Here is a 21,317-nt window from a genome sequence, read left to right as displayed (position 1 = left end):
GATTAGCAATATAGGAGTGAGGGGGCATATCTAATGCAATTTAATTGAATAAGACAATTAATATTAGTATACAGGCGGCGGCGGCGGGGGGGGGGTGGGCTCTATTGGATGATCGAGCTGATGGCACAGTTAAGGGGGGGGGTCTGTGGATGCCACTGTTATGGGCTGGGGGGCTGTGGATGGCACTGTTATGGGGTGGGGGGTCTGTGGATGGCACATATGTAACAGTGCCACCCACAGATCCCCCCTGTAACAGTGCCATCCACAGATCCCCCCTGTAACAGTGCTATCCACAGATCCCCCCCCCCTGTAACAGTGCCATCCACAGATCCCCCCTGTAACAGTGTGTCAGTCATCCACAGATCCCCCCCATAACAGTGTCCGTCATCCACAGATCCCCCCCATAACAGTGTCCGTCATCCACAGATCCCCCCCATAACAGTGTCCGTCATCCACAGATCCCCCCATAACAGTGTCCGTCATCCACAGATCCCCCCCATAACAGTGTCCGTCATCCACAGATCCCCCCCATAACAGTGTCCGTCATCCACAGAACCCCCCCATAACAGTGTCCGTCATCCACAGATCACCCCATAACATTGTCTGTCATCCACAGATCCCCCATAACAGTGTCCTTCACAGATCCCCAGTAATAGTGCCACCCACAGACCACCATTAGTTCCAAACCCACCAAAAGCACACCTTTTGGTTAAAAATAATTTTTTTCTTATTTTCCTCCCCAAAAACCTAGGTGCGTCTTATGGGCCGGTGCGTCCTATAGGGCGAAAAATACGGTATATATATATATATATATATTTTATTTTTTTTTCAAAGAAGAGGCTTGAGAAAGACTGCAATGAGCAGTTGAAACGTCGCACAGGGGAAATAAAGAGGGTCGTTTTTCACCGTATCTTGGAGTGCTGCCTCTTCTTTGAAAAATCTATAACAAATTGACCTGACAGTCTAAGGTCAGAGGATTTTTTGCACTCGGCTCCACCAGTTAAGTAGTGCTGCTGCTATTTTCTTTGTGTTTTATATATATATATTTTTTATTTATTTATTTTTTTAATGCCATTATATCATTATTAGAAGTGATTAATCCTTTTAGCACCAAGTATAATCAATTTACCGTATTTTTCGCCGTATAAGACGCACCGGCGTATAAGACGCACCTAGGTTTTTGGGGAGGAAAATAAGAAAAAAAATATTTTTAACCAAAAGGTGTGCTGTGGGTTTGGAACTAGGTGGTCTGTGGATGGCACTATTACTGGGGATCTGTGGATGACGGACACTGTTATGGGGGGATCTGTGGATGACGGACACTGTTATGGGGGGATCTGTAGATGACGGACACTGTTATGGGGGGATCTGTGGATGACTGACACTGTTATGGGGGGATCTGTGGATGACTGACACTGTTATGGGGGGAACTGTGGATGACGGACACTTATGGGGGGATCTGTGGATGACGGACACTGTTATGGGGGGAACTGTGGATGACGGACACTGTTAGGGGGGAACTGTGGATGACGGACACTGTTATGGGGGGATCTGTGGCTTTCACTGTTACAGGGGGATCTGTGGCTGGCACTGTTACAGGGGGGGATCTGTGGATGGCACTGTTATACATGTGTCATCCACAGACCCTCCCAGCCCATAACTGTGCCATCCACAGATCCCCCGCCGCTCCTGTATACTAATATAATATGTCTTATTCAATTAATAGTTATTAAATATGCCTCTTTATTCCTAAAAGTACCTTAAATCCGAAGCGCTTCAGTACAATGCCGGCAGGCCGGGCAGCCGGCGCGGCGCGTCACTCACTGACGTCACTTGCCTGCGCCGCCTGCTTCATTCATAAAGTAGGCGGCGCAGGCACGTGACATCAGGGAGTTACGCTGCCGCCCGCCCAGCCTGCATACTACTGAAGCGCTAAGGATTTAAGGTACTATTAGGCATAAAGGGGCATATTTAATAACCATTCATTGAATATGACATATTTTATTAGTACACCGGAGCGGCGGGGCGGGCCTTTAGTACAGTGACTGCACCGCCCCGCCGCTATTGCCGGCCCCAGCTCCTCCTCCCAGTCCCTCCCCGAGTCCCCGCTCGCTTTACATCGCTGCCAGCGATGTAAAACTGACTGCATTCGCCGTATAAGACGCAGGGGCATTTTCCCCCCATTTTGGGGGAAGAAAAAGTGCGTCTTATACGGCGAAAAATACGGTATCTGTTTTGAGCGCCTCATATTCCTACTCCCTTCAGCCCCCGATTCGGATAATATGACAGAGCCTCCCCTTGCTATCAATAGATTTCACACCACAGGTCCGCCCTCCCTGCAACACCGACTCCACCTCCCTCCCCTGTCATCCTCGCTGCGCTCGTGTCCGCAATACATCAGTGTGGCCACTAAGCGTCCTGGTTACCCAGCAACCAGGATACTATCTGCTGCCAGCAAGCCACGATCACGTGACTGGGTTCTAATCATGTGACCTCCCCCTTCAATACGAGCGCTCCTGGATTAGAGGCAGATAAACTGATCGGAGCACTACACCCCCACGTTTCTGGCTTCACCAGCATTGTTGGTGCCTCTGCATTGTTATCATTATATATAATTTATGTCAGCAAGTATTGATTTTTTTTTATCTATGCACATCGGCTGGGGACTCCTCCCCATAAGCCACGCTCCCTTTTCTTAGCCCCTCATTTTGGCGGTTTTTTTGAGTGTATTTAAATGCTGTGTGTTTATGTGATTTCATATGCAGTGTTACGTACCTGATGAAGGGGAACTACTCCCCGAAACGCGTTGTACTTCTGCAATAAATACGTTTCTATTTACTATTACTATCTGGACTGGATTCTTGCGCCCTGGGATATTTTATGTATTTATATCTGTATACTTATTAAACCTGACAGGGCACAACTGTGAAGTGAAAACCATTTCAGGTGACTACCTCTTGAAGCTCATCAAGAGAATGCCAAGAGTGTACAAAGCAGTAATCAAAGCAAAAGGTGGCTACGTTGAAGAACCTAGAATATGACATATTTTCAGTTGTTTCACACTTTTTTGTTATGTATATAATTCCACACGTGTTAATTCATAGTTTTGATACCTTCAGTGTGAATCTACAATTTTCATAGTCATGAAAATAAAGAAAAATCTTTGAATGAGAAGGTGTGTCCAAACTTTTGATCTGTACTGTATATGCATCGCATCATTAAATTATGGGAGAGTTTGTAGGACTCTAATTAATGGGTCTAAGGCCAAGTTTAATAACAGTGGGGATAACGGGCATCCCTATACTGCCCGTCAACCCTTGAGAGCAGTACTATTGTAAGGCTTCGTTCCCATCACCGTTCAGCCTTTCCGTTCTCCTGCTCTGTTTAGGGGCAGGAGAATGGAAAGGACGGATAAGCACATAACTGACCCCAAACTGAGTCAAACTGAGCCCTTAGGACCCCATAGACTATAATGGGGTCCGTTATGTTTCCGCTCAGAAGATGATTTTTAAGCGGAGACAAAAGTTGTGCATGCAGGACTTTTGTCTCCTGGAAGCAGTCATTGAAGGTTTGTAAATAAAGTAAACGAGACATTGTATAAAATATACAAACAGTAGTCTTATTTGCTGAAACTAGTATAACTCCTTAATAGCTAATTGATAAATTAACATTTTGTGAGGATACAACTGGTTCACTTGTTCTGCATTTTACTATGTACAGTAATGATTCAATATTCAGTTCATGATTTGAGTTCCATCATAGAATAATTAAATAATAATAATCAATGATTATTACTGCAATAGTAAGGAACATTTCTCATTATTATTTACAATCCATTAGCTATATATCTGGAACATTTCATGCTTAAAACATCAATACTTTTTTTAGCCATGAATGATACTTATAGATAAGGTATGTTACCTGTTAATCTTGTCCAAATGTTCAGAAAGAATAAATGGGTGATTATCACCGGCAGTACTCTGGGCAGAAAACAGATAAAGTACATTCATAAGTTTCATCCTACAGGGCTGTGATGGCTAACCTTTGGCACTTCAGCTGTGGTAAAACTATGACTCCCAAGATGTACACATCCTTAGCTGAACTCCATAGAAATGAATGGAGCATGCTAGGAGTCGTAGTTTTACAGCTAGCGTGCCGGAGGTTAGCCATCACTGTGAGTGATAATCTTTAAAAAGTCAAATATATTTCAAACGTATTTTCTAAATTAAATACTAAACTTAAATAATACCTTTAGGTCCTAGAAACTGCATGCACTAAAATAATCTTTCCTGTTGTGGCAGTGCAGGCTGGCTGGATGTCCTCTCGCGTACTGGCTGCTGGCTGCAGGTTGGTTGCTTGGGGCTGCGTGCTGGCTGTGGTGTCTTCTGTGAACTGTTGCCTGTGAATGGTTGCTCCCCCCATGTCTGCTTCTCTGTGCAGTTCTCATCACTGTTGCCATGCAGGCAGGCTGCAGGCTCCCTCGTATACTGGCTGCAGGGTGACACTTCTGTATGCTGGTTGCGTGGGACTGCATGCAGGCTACGGTATAGTGTGTGAACTGTATCCTGTGAATGTTTGCTCTCCCCGTGATGCTTCTCTGTTTGTCAGTGTTACACGGGTTGTTTGTGCTCTGGCGTACTGGCTGCGGTGGTCTCAGTGTATGCTGGTTGTCAGTACTACAGCCTGTTTGCTCACTTCCCTGTTCATGAAGGCTCCCCTCCCTGTTTGGTTCTGATGGGTTTAACTTCCCCTGGTCCATTCCTGGGTGTGGCTTTTAAGTGCCTTCATTAGGCAGCTATATCTACCTGTGAGCTGTGGGGCTTGTGGTCAGTCTTTCTTGTGGCTTACTGGGTGTACCACCTTGTTTTTTTTTTCCTATCTACCCTTGTTTGTGGTGTCACCTGGTAATGCATTGTTGCTGCTTTGTCTGATGTTATTAGTACCTTTTCTGTGATGGTGTTTGAGGTTATGTCTTTTAGTGATGGAAAGTTTGAATCAGCAAGTGAACCAAAGCACAGAAGTAAAAAAAAAAGCATCCAGGGAATTCAGGACTGGAGAGGAGGGGTAATTAAAATGGTTGCAGACCAGGTGGGTTGGGAGGGCCCAGCCCTCACTCTAGGATCATGTTGCACAAGACCTGCTAGAGCATGGATGTCAAACTCATGGCCCTCCAGATGTTGCAAAACTACAACTCCCATCATTCCCTGATAGCTGTAGTATGCCCAGGCATGATGGGAGTTGTAGTTTTGCAACAGCTGGAGGGCCACGAGTTTAACATCCCTGTGCTAGAGTCTCTGCTACCTCACACTGACAACATAACTCTTTCCACACAAAGATATAACTGAAATATTAAAACAAACTCTTAAAGGGAATCTGTCACCTGCTTTTACCATTTTAAGCTGTCACCATCGCTATGTCCACTAAAGTACTTTATTTCCAGCAGTCTTCTTTTTACTTTATTTCATTTTGTCCTTTTGATATAAAAGTGCTTTTTATGATATGCTAATGAGGCTCCAAGGTGCCCAGAGGGCGTTTTTCACTTCTCCGGTGCCCAGTGATGCCCCCTGCAGTGCCCAAGAACGCCTCCTGATCCTCAAATAACCTCCCACAGCCCCGGCAAACAGTTCTGCCCCCTCCCAACGTCATAGTCTACCTTCTAGAAATGCCCCGTCCTCCTTCCTGTCGGCAGCCAGAAAACTCGCGCAGGCGCAGTACCGCTTGCGGCCTGCGCGATCATCAACCTCCTCAGGGCAACAACGCTCAAGTTACATCACTGGGCTCAGCGCATGCCTTTGAGACTTTTGAGGCTGTTGCCCTCAGGAGCTTGATGATCGCGCAGGCCGTATGGCACCTGCGCAAGTTTTCTGGCCGCCGACAGGAAGAAGGACGGGGCATTTCTAGAAGGTAGAATATTAAGCGCGGAGGGGGCGGAAACGTTTGCCGGGGCTGTGGGAGGTTATTTGAGGATCAGGAGGCGTTCTTGGGCACTGCAGGGGGGTGTCCCTGGGCACCGGAGAAGGAAAAAAACGCCCCTCTGGGCACCTTGGAGCCTCATTAGCATATCATAAAAAGCGCTTTTATATCAAAAGGACAAAACGAAATGAAGTAAAAAGAAGACTGCTGGAAATAAGGTACTTTAGTGAACATGGCGATGGTGACAGCTCAAAATGGTAAAAACAGGTGACAGATTCCCTTTAAATGAATCTACGTTTCTCATATTTTCAAGAACTCATTACCAAATAAACCATATGCAAATACCTCTTTATGATAAGCATCAAGTACACCAATAATGTCTTCTTTGGATGGACTTTTCAATGTTAAAAGATGTTTTTCTAAGGAAGGGATCTTTAAAAGAAAATACAGTTGCTAAGCAAATGGAAGTTAAATAACCACATGCAAAATAAAAAGTCTGAATGTATCAAAAATATTGTTTTCTACAACACTCCTATTTGCTAAGTGATAGGCTTTAAAGGGGTTCTGCAGTTTGTTTTAACTGATGATCTATTCTCTGGATAGAGCATCAACATCTGATCGGCAGGGGTCCGACACCCGGGACCCCCGCCGATCAGCTGTCTGAGAAGGCAATGGCGCTCCAGCAGCGCAGCGGCCTTCTCAGTGTTTATCGCTGGCCCAGTGACATCACGACTAGTCACTGGCCTGAGCGCGGCTAATTCTGTTCACTTGAATGGAACTTAGCCCAGCCCAGGCCAGTTGATACTAGTCGTGACGTCACTGGGCCAGCGGTAAACAGTGAGAAGGCCGCGGCGCTGCTGGAGCACCACTGCCTTCTCAAACAGCTGATCAGCGGGGGTCCCAGGTGTCGGACCCCTGCCAATCAGAATAAGATGCTGATGATCTATCCAGAGGATAGATCGTCATTTAAAACAAACTGCAGAACCCCTTTAAATGTTTTTTTCAGCAGTTCCAGAGTTTTTCAATTTAAACCCCAGCCAGCTGTACTTGTGGAAGAATTCCATACTAAACTGCTCCCTACCACTCTTTTATAGTCCCTTTTGGCTCCCTTCACTGGTCTTCTGGATGGCTGGGGTCATCTGCACTGCTGCAGGCAAATAGCCAAGCGGCATGTCACTACTGGGTCCATGGATAGAACAACTGCTGTAGTGGCTGCTACAGGACCTGCAAGGATTTTCAAGACCCGGGCCTAATGGATGTCTGTCATCCATTACGACCCTGGCCTCATTCCCCAGTCTATGCTCTCTCCAGCGGGTGGGATGATGTGACATCATAGCACCTGCTGGACTAATAAGAAAAGTACATTGGCTGAGGATCCTTCCCCAGCCTATCCTTGGTCTGGGTGCTCTCCTACTCAGGCAGGACAATTATATCACTGCATCCCCTCCAAACTACGGTAAGTAGTGAGTAGTAAGTGTTTTATAAAAATAAATAATAATAAAAAATATATAATTAGACTTTGAAAATAAAATATAAATTTCAACCTTTTTTGAATCGACAAAATGAGTAGCAATTCCAGCCTTTTGCACGTCCCTTCCCTTTAATCTGAATCCAGTAAGGGCAATAAATAAGCCAATCTTTCCTGGAAGGCGTGGTAAAAAGTATCCTCCTCCAACATCAGGAAATAGGCCTGCAGTAAAAAAGAAAATAAAACCATTAAAATACGGCATGCACATTTTATAATGAAAAATAACATAAGTGCATTCACCCCTTCCCAACATCCGCCATACATGTACGGCGCAGCAGGAAGTAACTTTTGGCCAGCCGCAGCACAGGTACGGCGTTGTGATCAAGCAGGTGTAGAAACTGTGCCCACACGATCAGCAGCAGGGGCCCGGTTGTTACTGACAGCCGCGCCCCTACTGCATCCTCCAGCATCGGTGAAAACACACGCATTAACCCCTTTTATGTCTCAGTCAACGCTGACCGCAGCATGTATGGGATATGCGTGGGGAGGGGCTCCCTCTCCTACCTCATGGGGTCCCCACGCTGCAGTGATAGGGACCCGATGACTGGCATGGCAGTCTGATGCCTTCTTCAACAAAAGCCTATGAGACCCAGCACCCTATGAGACCCCATAAACATAGATATGTAATTCAGTACCGATCAGAGAGAAGCCTTTATTATTTCAGTGTAGGTCACGGACAGATCTAATTTCCCCTCGAGAGCAGGGAAACAGAAAAGAGAGCGCACAATAGTGTAGTATGTTTAACCGGATAAGGATATCAAAGTGAGAAATATCCAGACTCACCTCACGAAGTTGTGCTCCGGCAGGCACAACTCTACTTGGAGCTTAATCAAAATAAGACCTCTAGACCAGGACTGCAGCCGCAGATTTTGTAGTCTCTCGGATGGGATGTCCAGTCCCCCAAAATAAATTTGTAGTAGAGAAAAGAGGTTCTGCGTCGGCGCGAAATCACTGGTGGAAGCGGTCTTAAAGATGAATTCTTCTTTTATTCAGAAAACGCGTTTCGGGGATCAAAGACTCCCCTTCATCAGGTTTCACAAACATATAACAGGTATTGTCACAGGATCATATTTATAGGTAAATTCATAAAAAAAAAACGCCAAAGGATGCACCTGGGTGACGCCCCTTATGGGAGGAGCTATCTCCAGGTGTCATTTCAAAACATGCAGGTCTTCCCACCATATTTAACATAAAGTTATAGTGATTAACTGTATATACTGTGGGGACTAGAACCGCTTCTTTATTTAAATAAAATTCACAGCCGATTGTAAAAACAGAAGTAAAAGGTAAGGTATAGATCCCGGTCATGTGATTGCTAGTATAAGCGTCACATGACTCGGGAGTCCGGAAGTGTTATGCTGCTCCAGCGCCGCTCTCATCGGGCGGAAGCAGCAATGTCAGCGCATGCTCTCATATGCGATGTGAGCCGGCAGCTGAAGTCCATAACAGGGGTATCACATGATCGCATAGTGCGGTCATGTGACCTGTAATCTTGTAGCACAGCGCCGTGGATCTTGTATACTTTAGTTTCCATAGTCACAGGGTTGGTTTCTAGACTTCATAAGAGCGATCCTTGTTTTCTATATATAATGAGCTCATATATAGAGGGCAACTTATTTCATAGGTTATACCATAGTTTTTATAGTTATAAGATTATTTTCAAACCTATTTTGGGTGCTATGTAATATAAAAGCACATAGCAAAATAAAGAATATAAATAGCAACCAATAGCTCATAAAATGTCATAAAAATAAAGTGACTCATATAAGATTATAATATAAAAAAAAAAATATTCAGTGGATGTCCAATAAAAGTGGGGGAGGGGAGGGTTTGCATCCATATATATCTGTGGTGCAGACAGTTAGAAAGTAGTGATGAATCTACGTGTACATATATAAGGTGTATAAATTTGTACGGAGATAAAATGTAGATACGGAGATAAAAAAAATTAAAAAAATTAAAATAAAAAATAAATGTGGTAACTCAAGATGCCTCTGCTGTAATAGCATCAAACAACGATCATCCTTTCATAGTAAGAGTACTGGAGAACTGTTCCAAATCCAATATCACTTGACCTGCAACTCAAACTTTGTTATCTATCTATTAGAGTGCCCCTGTCACCTACAATATGTAGGCCGCACAATACAAACCCTACGCAAACGCTTTAATACACATCGTTCAAAAATTCGGAAAAGATATATGAAACATAGTGTCTCAAGACATGCGGCAGAACACCATGATGGTAATGTTGTAGGGTTCACGATAACACCAATTGAACTTATCTCAATACATCTCCAAACAGACGTCCAATATATCAGACGTCGGGAGATATATTGGATTTTTAAACTCAATAGCCTCAATCCATATGGGCTTAATGAGGCTTTTGAAATTAACCTTTAAAAGGAAAGGATACAAGCAATAATTTTTTTTTTATTACATATATTATATTTTATATATATATACATTTTTTATATACAGTTATATATACATTTTCTTTTTATTTTTTTATTATTTATTATTATTATTTTTTATTATGTTTTTATCTCCGTATCTACATTTTATCTCCGTACAAATTTATACACCTTATATATGTACACGTAGATTCATCACTACTTTCTAACTGTCTGCACCACAGATATATATGGATGCAAACCCTCCCCTCCCCCACTTTTATTGGACATCCACTGAATATTTTATTTTTTTTATATTATAATCTTATATGAGTCACTTGATTTTTATGACATTTTATGAGCTATTGGTTGCTATTTATATTCTTTATTTTGCTATGTGCTTTTATATTACATAGCACACAAAAAAGGTTTGAAAATAATCTTATAACTATAAAAACTATGGTATAACCTATGAAATAAGTTGCCCTCTATATATGAGCTCATTATATATAGAAAACAAGGATCGCTCTTATGAAGTCTAGAAACCAACCCTGTGACTATGGAAACTAAAGTATACAAGATCCACGGCGCTGCGCTACAAGATTACAGGTCACATGACCGCACTATGCGATCATGTGATACCCCTGTTATGGACTTCAGCTGCCGGCTCACATCGCATATGAGAGCATGCGCTGACATTGCTGCTTCCGCCCGATGAGAGCGGCGCTGGAGCAGCATAACACTTCCGGACTCCCGAGTCATGTGACGCTTATACTAGCAATCACATGACCGGGATCTATACCTTACCTTTTACTTCTGTTTTTACAATCGGCTGTGAATTTTATTTAAATAAAGAAGCGGTTCTAGTCCCCACAGTATATAAAGTTAATCACTATAACTTTATGTTAAATATGGTGGGAAGACCTGCATGTTTTGAAATGACACCTGGAGATAGCTCCTCCCATAAGGGGCGTCACCCAGGTGCATCCTTTGGCGTTTTTTTTAAAATGAATTTACCTATAAATATGATCCTGTGACAATACCTGTTATATGTTTGTGAAACCTGATGAAGGGGAGTCTTTGATCCCCGAAACGCATTGTTTCTGAATAAAAGAAGAATTCATCTTTAAGACCGCTTCCACCAGTGATTTTGCGCCGACGCAGAACCTCTTTTCTCTTTATTATTTCAGTGGCATCATGCCAACCAATACCATCCAGTTTCAACCCCTTAGGGGGGCCAGGTCTTTATGATGACCATCCTCATCCCTTGCTGGCTTTACTTCTTCCAAATCATTCTTCAAAGTCTCCATGTCCTAGAAAAGTCAGCAAGATGCAGAGAGAGGAGCTGGATGTTCCTGATAACACATTCTCATCAATATTAGATGATGTGGAAACGGAGGAAAAGCAGATGGCAGAAGAAGGGCTCTCATCTGTAGGGCAGGAGAGTGCAGGGGTTGGAGAAGTGAGTATGCCAGAGCTGATTAATATTCTGTTTACTGTCAAATAACCTGCAGGAGATTGCAGACAAGAACAACAATAATTTGCATACTGTGCCCCCACCTAACCAGCCAAAGCCCATACCAGCAACAGCTCCTGTTTGAAGGTGCATTAAAGGTGCCACGCGTCCATTAACAATGAAGGCCAACTATATCATTATTAAACGAGAGGCAGCTACGGGGCAATTGGCTGCAACCACCTGCAGAATGGCCGCTCCTTGTGGCCATACCCTAAGGAAGAGTGGCCTCTGTGTACCCGATTTATTGCGATTAGTGATGAATTCATGCATAACAAATCAAATTTCTTGGTGAGGATCAGGGATTGCGTGTGGGGATGTATCAGGAAAGTACTGTAGCTCAGAGATGTAGGGATGGGACAGGTTGTGGACAGCAGCCTTGTACGTATTTGTTAGTATTTTGAACTGAATTCGCTGGAATATTATAGCCATCTGTATGACAAATGAAAGGAACCTGACCCACTGGAGACTAAAACCTTTTTAGACAAAGTAGCTACGAAAAAGGTGTCGGGGATAAGTTAGTGGATATAAATAGGGCAAGATCCACAGAAGAGATAATAAACAAGTAATCCAAAATGTTCCATTAGGAAAGGTCCCAGATCCTGCCGGCTATGCATTTGAATTTTTTAAAATAATGAAAAATAAAAGTGATAGAAATCCTAAGACATATAATGAGACTTATCTAGAAGGAAAATTATTGCAGTCATCTAATCTAGCATACATCACAGTTATACCGAAAAAAGGGATGAACGACGTGTCTGCATTAATATGATCGGATCCGTTCAGAACGGATCCGATCAAGCGCTAGTGTGAAAGTAGCCTAAACATTCACAGTGCAGGTGGAAAAAGTATGTGAACCCTTGGATTTAATACCTGGTTGAACCTCCTTTGGCAGCAATAACTTCAACCAAACGTTTTCTGTAGTTGCAGATCAGACGTGCACAACGGTCAGGAGTAATTCTTGACCATTCCTCTTTACAGAACAGTTTCAGTTCAGCAATATAGTTGGGATGTCTGGTGTGAATCGCTTTCTTGAGGTAATGCCACAGCATCTCAATCGGGTTGCGGTCAGGACTCTGACTAGGCCACTCCAGAAGGTGTATTTTCTTCTGTTTAAGCCATTCTGTTGTTGATTTACTTCTATGCAATTGCGGACAAGATTAAGCATTTTCTAGTAAGCGCTGGCGATGTGCGGTCCGCAAAATACGGATCCGTAAAACACACACACAGACGTGTGAATGGACCTTTAAACTGCACATCGGAAAATGACTAAAAATCCAATCTCATTTTTATTAAAGAGAAACACAAACACATTAAAAATTGTATACAATAATTACAGTGCCGGAAATGGTATAACCGATCACAAACAGCCCACTAAGTCCAAAATAAGGACAAAGCATGTAGAGCTTAGATCCGTCTAACAAATGCATTGAAACTCCGGATCCATCTCTTCGATGTCATCCAGAAAAACAGATCCGGTATCAATTTTTTTTTGCATTTTTAAAAGGTCTGCGCATGCACAGACGAGAAAACCGTATACGTTTTGCTGGAACATTTGGTGCCGTATCTGCCATTAATGCATTTCGATGGAAAATAATGTCAGATTCGGCATTCCTGCAAGTGTTCTAGAATTTTGGACAGAGAAAATACTGCAGCATACTGCAGTACTTTCTCCGACCATACCGTAAGAGTGACTGAATTGAAGATATCCTGATGCATACTGAAAGGATTGCTCTCCATTCAGAATGCATTAGGAAAAAAACTGGCAATGTTTGCTGATGATCTACTTATGTATGTAAACAATATATACAAAGGGATTAATCAAATAAAAAAGACCTTAAGTATTTTTGGAAAATATGGAATAAATTAAACAAAATCAGATAGATTGATGTTTGTACAAGACGCTAACCTGACATGGGATAGAGGATTAAATCTACATATAGCCAAAGAAGAGATGAAATATCTAGGTATTAAAATTAATAGAAACAATAAAAAGATGTATCAGGCTCATTTCTCCCCAATTTTGGAAAAAATTAAGAAGGAGCTCCAAAGCTGGATGGCTCAACCCACTTTTGGAATATGTCACCTGCTAAAGATTATAAGTTTTACTCGAATAATGTATCCCTTGCAGATGCTTATCTTTATATTACCAGAGGTTTTTCTATTTTCAGTTTTCTTCCCCATCTTCCTTGAGCCATAACATTTTTATCTTTCTGTTCACATAGCTATATGAAGACTTATTTTTTGCAATTTGTACTTTCTAAGGCTACTTTCACACTTGCGTTCAGAGCGGATCCGTCTGGTGTCTGCACAGACGGATCCGCTCCTATAATGCAGACGATGGGATCCGTTCAGAACGAATCCGTCTGCATTATAGTTTAGAAAAAAGTGTGAAAGTTGCTCAGACGGATCCGTCCAGACTTTACATTGAAAGTCAATGGGGGACGGATCCGTTTGAAATTGAGCCATATTGTGTCAACTTCAAACTGATCCGTCCCCATTCACTTACATTGTAAGTCTGGACGGATACGTTTGCCTCCGCACGGCCAGGCAGACACCCGAACGCTGCAAGCCAAACGGTGCCAGACTGAGGCATTCTGAGCAGATCCGCATCCACTCAGAATTCATAAGGGCCGTACGGATGCGTTCGGGGCCGCTTGTGAGAGCCTTCAAACGGAACTCACAAGCGGAGCCCCGAACGCTAGTGTGAAAGTAGCCTAATGCCACCATTTAATATGGCATACAATGTAGTGGGATGCAGCAAAAAAAATAATAATACAAATGGGGTGGAATTGGAAAAAAAAAATGCTATTTGTCCACCATTTTACAGGTTTTGTTCCCACAGCGTTCCCTTTGTGGCAAAACTGATCTGCGCCCTTCATTCTCTGGGTCAGTAACATTACAACGATACAACATACGTAGAGATTTTTTATGTCTAAATACTGTCAAAATAAATTTAAACTGTGAAAAAAAAAATATTTTTACATCACCATATTCTGACCAACATAACCTTTTTACAGTTACCGTATATCTACTGAGCTGTGTGGGAACTTAATTTTTGTGGGACAATCTGTAGTTTTTATTGATACCATTTTGGAGTGTGTGTGATTTTCTGATCACATTTTATTAAAATTTTTTGGGCAAGAGAAGTGATGAAAAATAGCAAATTGGCCATTTTGACTCATTTTTTCCGTTATGCCACTCCCACGGGTGTTTTTGGACGCGATGATGCCCATGATGGTTAGATTTTTTTGTTGTTAATAATGCCATCTGCATTATTGCCGATCTCGGTCATTAGCCGTGGGTGTGAAATAGTAGAGACCCGCCGGTCATGACGCCCGCTGCACATGCAAGAGCGCGGCGTGTTTGCACTTCTTCGCTGCCAGCGCCGTACATGTAAGGTGCTAAAAAACTAAGAGATAAGATCAAGAGAAAAATCTTTTCTTAGATTTATCTGGAAAAATAAAAAAGCTAGGGAAGCTAAAGATATGCATGAAAAGAAAACAAATGGAGGGATCGCATTTCCAGATCTACATAATTATTACCTAGCATGTATCTTGAGGTACATAAAAGAATAGTTTAATGGTGGGGTTTACTTAAAGGGGTTGTCTCACTTCAGCAAATAGCATTTATTATGTAGAGGAAGCAAATACAAGGTACTTACTAGTGTATTGTTATTACCCATATTGCTTCCTTTTCTGGCTTGATTTATTTTTCCATCACATTATACACTGCTTATTTCAATGGTTCCGACCTGCAATCCATCAACAGTGGCTCTGCTTGCACACTATAGGAAAAAGCACTAGCCCATGTGTGTGCTACCATGGTCCCCACCACCAAATAGGCCTGCGCTTTTTCCTATAGTGTGCTAGCACGACCACCAATGATGTATTGCAGAGTGGTCATAACCATGGAAACAAGCAGTATATAACGTGATAAAAAAATGAATCCAGCCAGCAAAGGAAGCAATATGGATGATAATATTTTAATAAGTGGCTTGTATTAACTTTGTGACACAACCTCTAATTAACCATCAATTAGAGAGAGAACTGTTGTTGGTGTATTCTAGGAAGCAAGACATTAGTAGAGAACAATACACTAATATAATGGTTAGAGACGCAATAAAAAGCTGGGGGATTATAAGGAGAATGTTCAATATACCTGTTCATGTGACTATAAAGATTCGCCCTGCACTATTTTCACTCTGTAATATGTCAAAGTGGGAATACCTCCAGGCACTAGGCATAAAAGCCATAAAGGACCTGATAGATCATGAGGGGAGAATTAAGACGTTTGAAGAAATACAAAAAAATACATTACATCAAGGAATCCTTTTTCTTTGACTATTACTGTTTATTTACGAAAAGAAAAACCTTGTTTAGTAGATATAATAATTTAATGGGCACAATGAAGAAAAAGTATAAAATATCATACTTATATAAGCACCATAGATATCACATAGAAGAAAAAGTCCAAAGGGATCTATAGGCTCTAAATGGAAAAAAATACTAAATATACATTAAGAACCTACAGAAATAAAAAATAAATTTGTGTATATTGATCATAAAATAAGGGAATCAATTCAGTCTGAAATCTGGAGAGAAATGTACTGGAGAAGAGTGGTCAGTTCGCAGTGTTCACCAGCGAACACATGCGGGCTGCTATCTTTAGTAAGGTAGACTCAACCATCCGGCAATGCACAGGTAAGCCCTTAGCTGTGCCTGGAGCCGATCGGAAATCAAATGCAGTCACCGGGGGCAGGCAGTTCCGAGAACAGTTGCCGGGGGCCTTCATCGGGCTGTTCTCGGAACTGCCTGCTCTCGGTGACTGCATTTTATTTCAGACTGGATCCCGGCACAGGTAAGGCCTTACCTGTGCATCGCCGGACAAGTGAGTCTACCTTACTAAAGATGGCAGCCCGCATATGTTCGCTGGCGAACACAGCGAACTGGTCATCACTGCTGGAGAACAATACACCAAGCCATCTATGCGTTTAACCTACCACTTAAAAAATATTTAAGGGTTTTATACAACAGTGTCCCAAATGTGGCAAGGTAAAGGCAGATTTAATACATGGCCTAAGGCGGTGTCCTAATTTGAGGACATTTTAAGAGGATATAAATTCTCTGGTAGAGAAGGTGAGGGGAATACAGACTAGCAAAAAAACAAACAATGCAACAGCACTCTCAAACACAAATAACAAAGTCAAGGTGATCTCTATAGGACAGAAAACTAACACTAAATACCACATTTACTGGTGCCATACTGGCCACCATTAAAATACAGACTAGGGGGCGCATTCACACAACCGTAGTGTTTTGCGGATCCACAAAACACGTATACTGCACAAAGCAGCAACTATAATAGAAAATGCCTATTCTTGTCCACGATTGCAGACAAGAATAGGACATGCTCTCTTTTTTTTGCGGGGCCGCGGAACTGAACCACGGATGTGGACAGCACACTGTGTCCGCATCTTTTGCAGCCCTATTGACATGAATGGGTCCACACCCGTTCCGCAAAACTGCCATCTGAAGGAGCCCTAGGCATGATCCATGGTTTCATGTTTTACATGTCGAAACTGGATCATCTAATGAAAAAATTACATTTTGGGACATGCTACCTGTTCACTTTATTTTACTTGCAGCAAAGAAGACCATATTGAATCATTGGATATATGCCTTACCGCCTCCATATTAGGGCTGCACGATATGGGAATTTTGTGCGATTGCGATTAGGGCCCTAAAAATTGCAATAACGATATGTGATGTGATATTTTGCTAGAGGTCTAGAGGTCCATTTGCACTGTTATGGAGGGAATTGTGCTATAGGTCAATTTGCACTCTTATGGAGGGAATTGTGCTACAGGTCTATTTGCACTGTTAGGCCTCTTTCACACGGGTGAGATTTCCGCGCGGGTGCAATGCGTGAGGTAAACCCATTCATTTCTATGGGGCTGTGCACATGAGCGGTGATTTTCACGCATTACTTTTGTGTTGCGTTAAAAACGCACAATATAGTACATGCTGCGATTTTCACTCAACGCAGGCCCCGTAGAAGTGAATGGGGCTGCGTGAAAATCGCAAGCATCCACAAGCAAGTGCTGATGCGGTGCGATTTTCATGCACGGTTGCTAGGAGACGACCGGGATGGGGACCCGATTATTGCTATTATTTTCCCTTATAACATGGTTATAAGGGAAAATAATAGCATTCTTAATACAGCATGCATAGTACAATAGGGCTGGAGGGGTTAAAAAAATAATAATAATTTAACTCACCTTAATCCACTTGTTCGCGCAGCCGGCATCTCTTCTGTCTTCTTTGAGGAAAAACACCTTTGATGATGTCACTACGCTCATCACATGGTCCGTCACATGATCCATCACCATGGTAAAAGATCATGTGATAGACCATGTGATGAGCACAGTGACGTCATCAAAGGTCCTATTCCTCAAAGAAGAGGACAGAAGAGATGCCGGCTGCGCAAACAAGTGGATTAAGGAGAGTTAAATTTTTTTTTTTTTTTTTTTTTAACCCCTCCAGCCCTATTGTACTATGCATTCTGTATTCAGAATGCTATTATTTTCCCTTATAACTATGTTATAAGGGGAAATAATACAATCTACACAACCTTGAACCCAAACCTGAACTTCTGTGAAGAAGTTCGGGTCTGGGTACCACATTCAGTTTTTAAAAAACTGAAAAACGGAACGCAATCGCAGTCAAAACTGACTGCAATTGGGTACCTACTTGCGCGGGTTTGCCGCAACGCATCCGGACACGCTCGTGTGAAAGAGGCCTTATGGAGGGGATCTGTGGATGGCGCACCGTTATGGAGGGGATCTGTGGCTGGCGCACCGTTATGGAGGGGATCTGTGGATGGCGCACCGTTACATATGGAGGGGATCTGTGGATGGAACACCGTTATGGAGGGGCTCTGTGGTTGGCACCGTTATGTGGATCTGTGGATGGCACCGTTATGGGGATCTGTGGATGGCACCGTTATGGGGATCTGTGGATGGCACCGTTATGGGGATCTGTGGATGGCACCGTTATGGGGATCTGTGGATGGCACCGTTATGGGGATCTGTGGATGGCACCGTTATGGGGATCTGTGGATGGCACCGTTATGGGGATCTGTGGATGGCACCGTTATGGGGATCTGTGGATGGCACCGTTATGGGGGTTGTGTGCTATGACACATAAGGCCATGAGGGGGGCCAGCATAAGATGCTATATGTGTGAATGACACAAATAGGGCCATGTGGAGGACCAGCATAATATGCTATATGTGTGTCATTCACACATAGCATCTTATGCTGGCCCCCCTTATGGCCATATGTGTCACAGCATTACTTTATTAATGTCCCCCTCATGTGTCCTAAACCGCGCACATAACTGTCTTTGCATGCAAAGTCTTTCTTTACTGCTGAAACAATCCCATTCCTATTGATAAAATAACCAGCCTCTGTACTCCCTATGAATGCACTGCAACAAGTGACTGAAGTCATGCGCCGGCCGGCCCGCTCGTTGCAGTGCATTCATAGTGAGTACAAAGGCTGGTGATTTTATTAATAGGAGTTTCAATAGGAGAGGCATTGTTTCATCAGTAAATAAAAACTTTGCATACAAAGACAGTTATGTGCGCAGGGCCCGCGACTTGCCTCTAGCCCCTCCCCACTTCCCGCAATGTAACTGATGTATCGCCGGCCGCGCTGTGCAGCATAGCGGCCAGCGATACATCAGTGTCAGCCACGTAAAAAGTCAACCATCGCTTTATGAGATGCACAGTGTGTCTTATAAAGCGAAAAATAAATCGCAGCATTTTCGGGTCGGCCAAATGGCGATATCGCAAACTGCGATTATCGCAATACGATTGCTTTGGAGATTATCGCGATACGATTGCTTTGGTGATATATCGTGCAGGCCTACTCCATATGCCCATATGAGGATTATATTAAAGAGATTAATTCTACTGAAACTAAGGTCCCTAAGGAAAAACAATATCTATATATATATATATATATATACACACATACATACACACACACATACATATATACACATACACACACACACACACACACACACACACAAATATAAGGGATAAAACTGGCCTAAGCTTATTGACATTTTGTTTTCAGTAGAAGACAAAGCTAATATAGCAAAAATTCCAATATAAAAATATCAGAGTTGACCATTAGTTTTATATTGTAATGATAGTAAAATGTTAATATTGTAATAATAATAATTACATTTATAAAAAGAAAAGTAGATATATTAGCTATCGCTGCATCTGTAACCAGCTGTATAAAAATATCACATGATCTACCCTGTCAGATGAACAGACCACTGTAAAAAAAATAATAATAATAAACTGTCAAAAGCAGTCACATTTTGTCACCTAGCCTTACAAAAAGTGTAAGAGAGCAATCAAAAGCCTGTACTATTAAACGCTTATACAAGTAGAGCGCGCCCCCCCCCCCCCTCCCAGAGTGGAGAGGGTGTCAGGAGTAAGTTTATGTTGATGTCACTGAATAATTTGCCCTTCCCCTGATCCGTCAGAATAACCCACAAAAAACGGATCCCGTCTGTGGACCATACGTCTTCACTCGGTCAGCATTTGCTCAATAATCCATCAGTATTGCCAATATAAAAAAAAAACAGGAGTGGCTCTAAAACAGAGATGACATGTGAATAGAATATTTGCATGTCTTCTGTGTTTTGTACCCACTCCTGCTTTTCGCTACCAAATCATAAGCAGAGTAGGTGATTTTACCGACAACACTATGCACTGCCGCTACCGTCGCTGCTTCCGTGAACCCCTACTTAATAAGGATACATTTTTATAATAATAAATTTTTCGTTTTCTACTGAAATACGCAACTAAAGGCTTTACCGAGTATAACTGCGGCACTTGTACACAAACATAGAAAAGGATTCTTTACGGTAAGAGCAGTGAGACTATGGAACTCTCTGCCTGGGGAGGTGGTGATGGTGAGTACAATAAAGGAATTCAAGAGGGCCCTGGACGTATTTCTGGAGCTTAATAATATTACAGGCTATAGCTACTAGAGAGGGGTCGTTGATCCAGGGAGTTATTCTGATTGCCTGATTGGAGTCTGGAAGGAAGTTATAGTCCCCTAAAGTGGAGAAAATTGCCTTCCTCTGGATCAACTTGCGGGATAACAGGCCGAACTGGATGGACAAATGTCTTTTTTCGGCCTTATGTACTATGTATAGAAATGTATAGTTTTCTACCGAAATACGTCACTAAAGGTTTTACCACATATAACTGCAAAAGGGAACGCTGAATATATTTAGTTTTTGTACTAATAGCTGCAGAAGTGAAATGCGTATATATTTTTCTTTTGTACTGAAATAGTTCCACTAAACTCTTTCACCACAAATAAATGCAACAGTAAAGTGCATATATTTTTTCTTTCTGTACTGAAATAGGCCAGTAAAACACTTTTGCCACAAATACCTGCACCATTGAAGTGCGCATATATTTTTCTTTCTGTACTGAACTAGGCCAGTAAACGCTTTTAGCAGAAATAAATGCACCAGTGAAGTGCATATATATTTTCCTTTCTATACTGAAATAGGCCAATAACCACTTTCAACACATAACTGCAGAAGTGAGCTGAGAATATATTTTTCTTTTTATACTGTAATAGGCCACTAAAGTCTTTCACCACAAACAAATGCAACAGTGAAGTGCGTATATTTCTTTCCTTTTTGTACTGAAATAGGACACTAAACTCTTTTTCCAGAAATAAATGCACCAGTGAAGCGCGTATATAATTTTTCTTTCTGTGCTGAAATAGGCCACTAATCACTTTTGCCACAAATACATGCACCTTTGAAGGGCGTATATTTTTCCCTTTCTGTACTGAAATAAGCCACTAAACGCTTTTAGCTAAAACAATGCACCAGTGAAGTGCATATTTTTTTTCCTTTTTGTACTG

At 42.3% G+C, this 21,317-nt stretch overlaps 1 protein-coding gene across 2 annotated transcripts in view; it reads right to left on the bottom strand.

The window, feature by feature from the left end:
* Nucleotides 1–21,317, bottom strand: part of HIBCH (3-hydroxyisobutyryl-CoA hydrolase) — a 340,021-nt gene that overhangs the window by 118,749 nt on the left and 199,955 nt on the right. For both annotated transcript variants that reach the window (XM_044305063.1, XM_044305062.1), the window contains exons 8-10: nt 7,458–7,603; nt 6,259–6,345; nt 3,922–3,980 (exon numbers count right to left, since the gene is read on the bottom strand). In XM_044305063.1, coding sequence (XP_044160998.1) covers nt 3,922–3,980; nt 6,259–6,345; nt 7,458–7,603 — 292 coding nt within the window. The remainder of the gene's footprint in view (nt 1–3,921; nt 3,981–6,258; nt 6,346–7,457; nt 7,604–21,317) is intronic.

This window comes from Bufo gargarizans, chromosome 8, assembly GCF_014858855.1.
Source record: "Bufo gargarizans isolate SCDJY-AF-19 chromosome 8, ASM1485885v1, whole genome shotgun sequence".
Taxonomy (NCBI): domain Eukaryota; kingdom Metazoa; phylum Chordata; class Amphibia; order Anura; family Bufonidae; genus Bufo; species Bufo gargarizans.
Note: the sequence above shows the minus strand (reverse complement) of the source record. Positions and strands in the feature narration are given on the sequence as shown.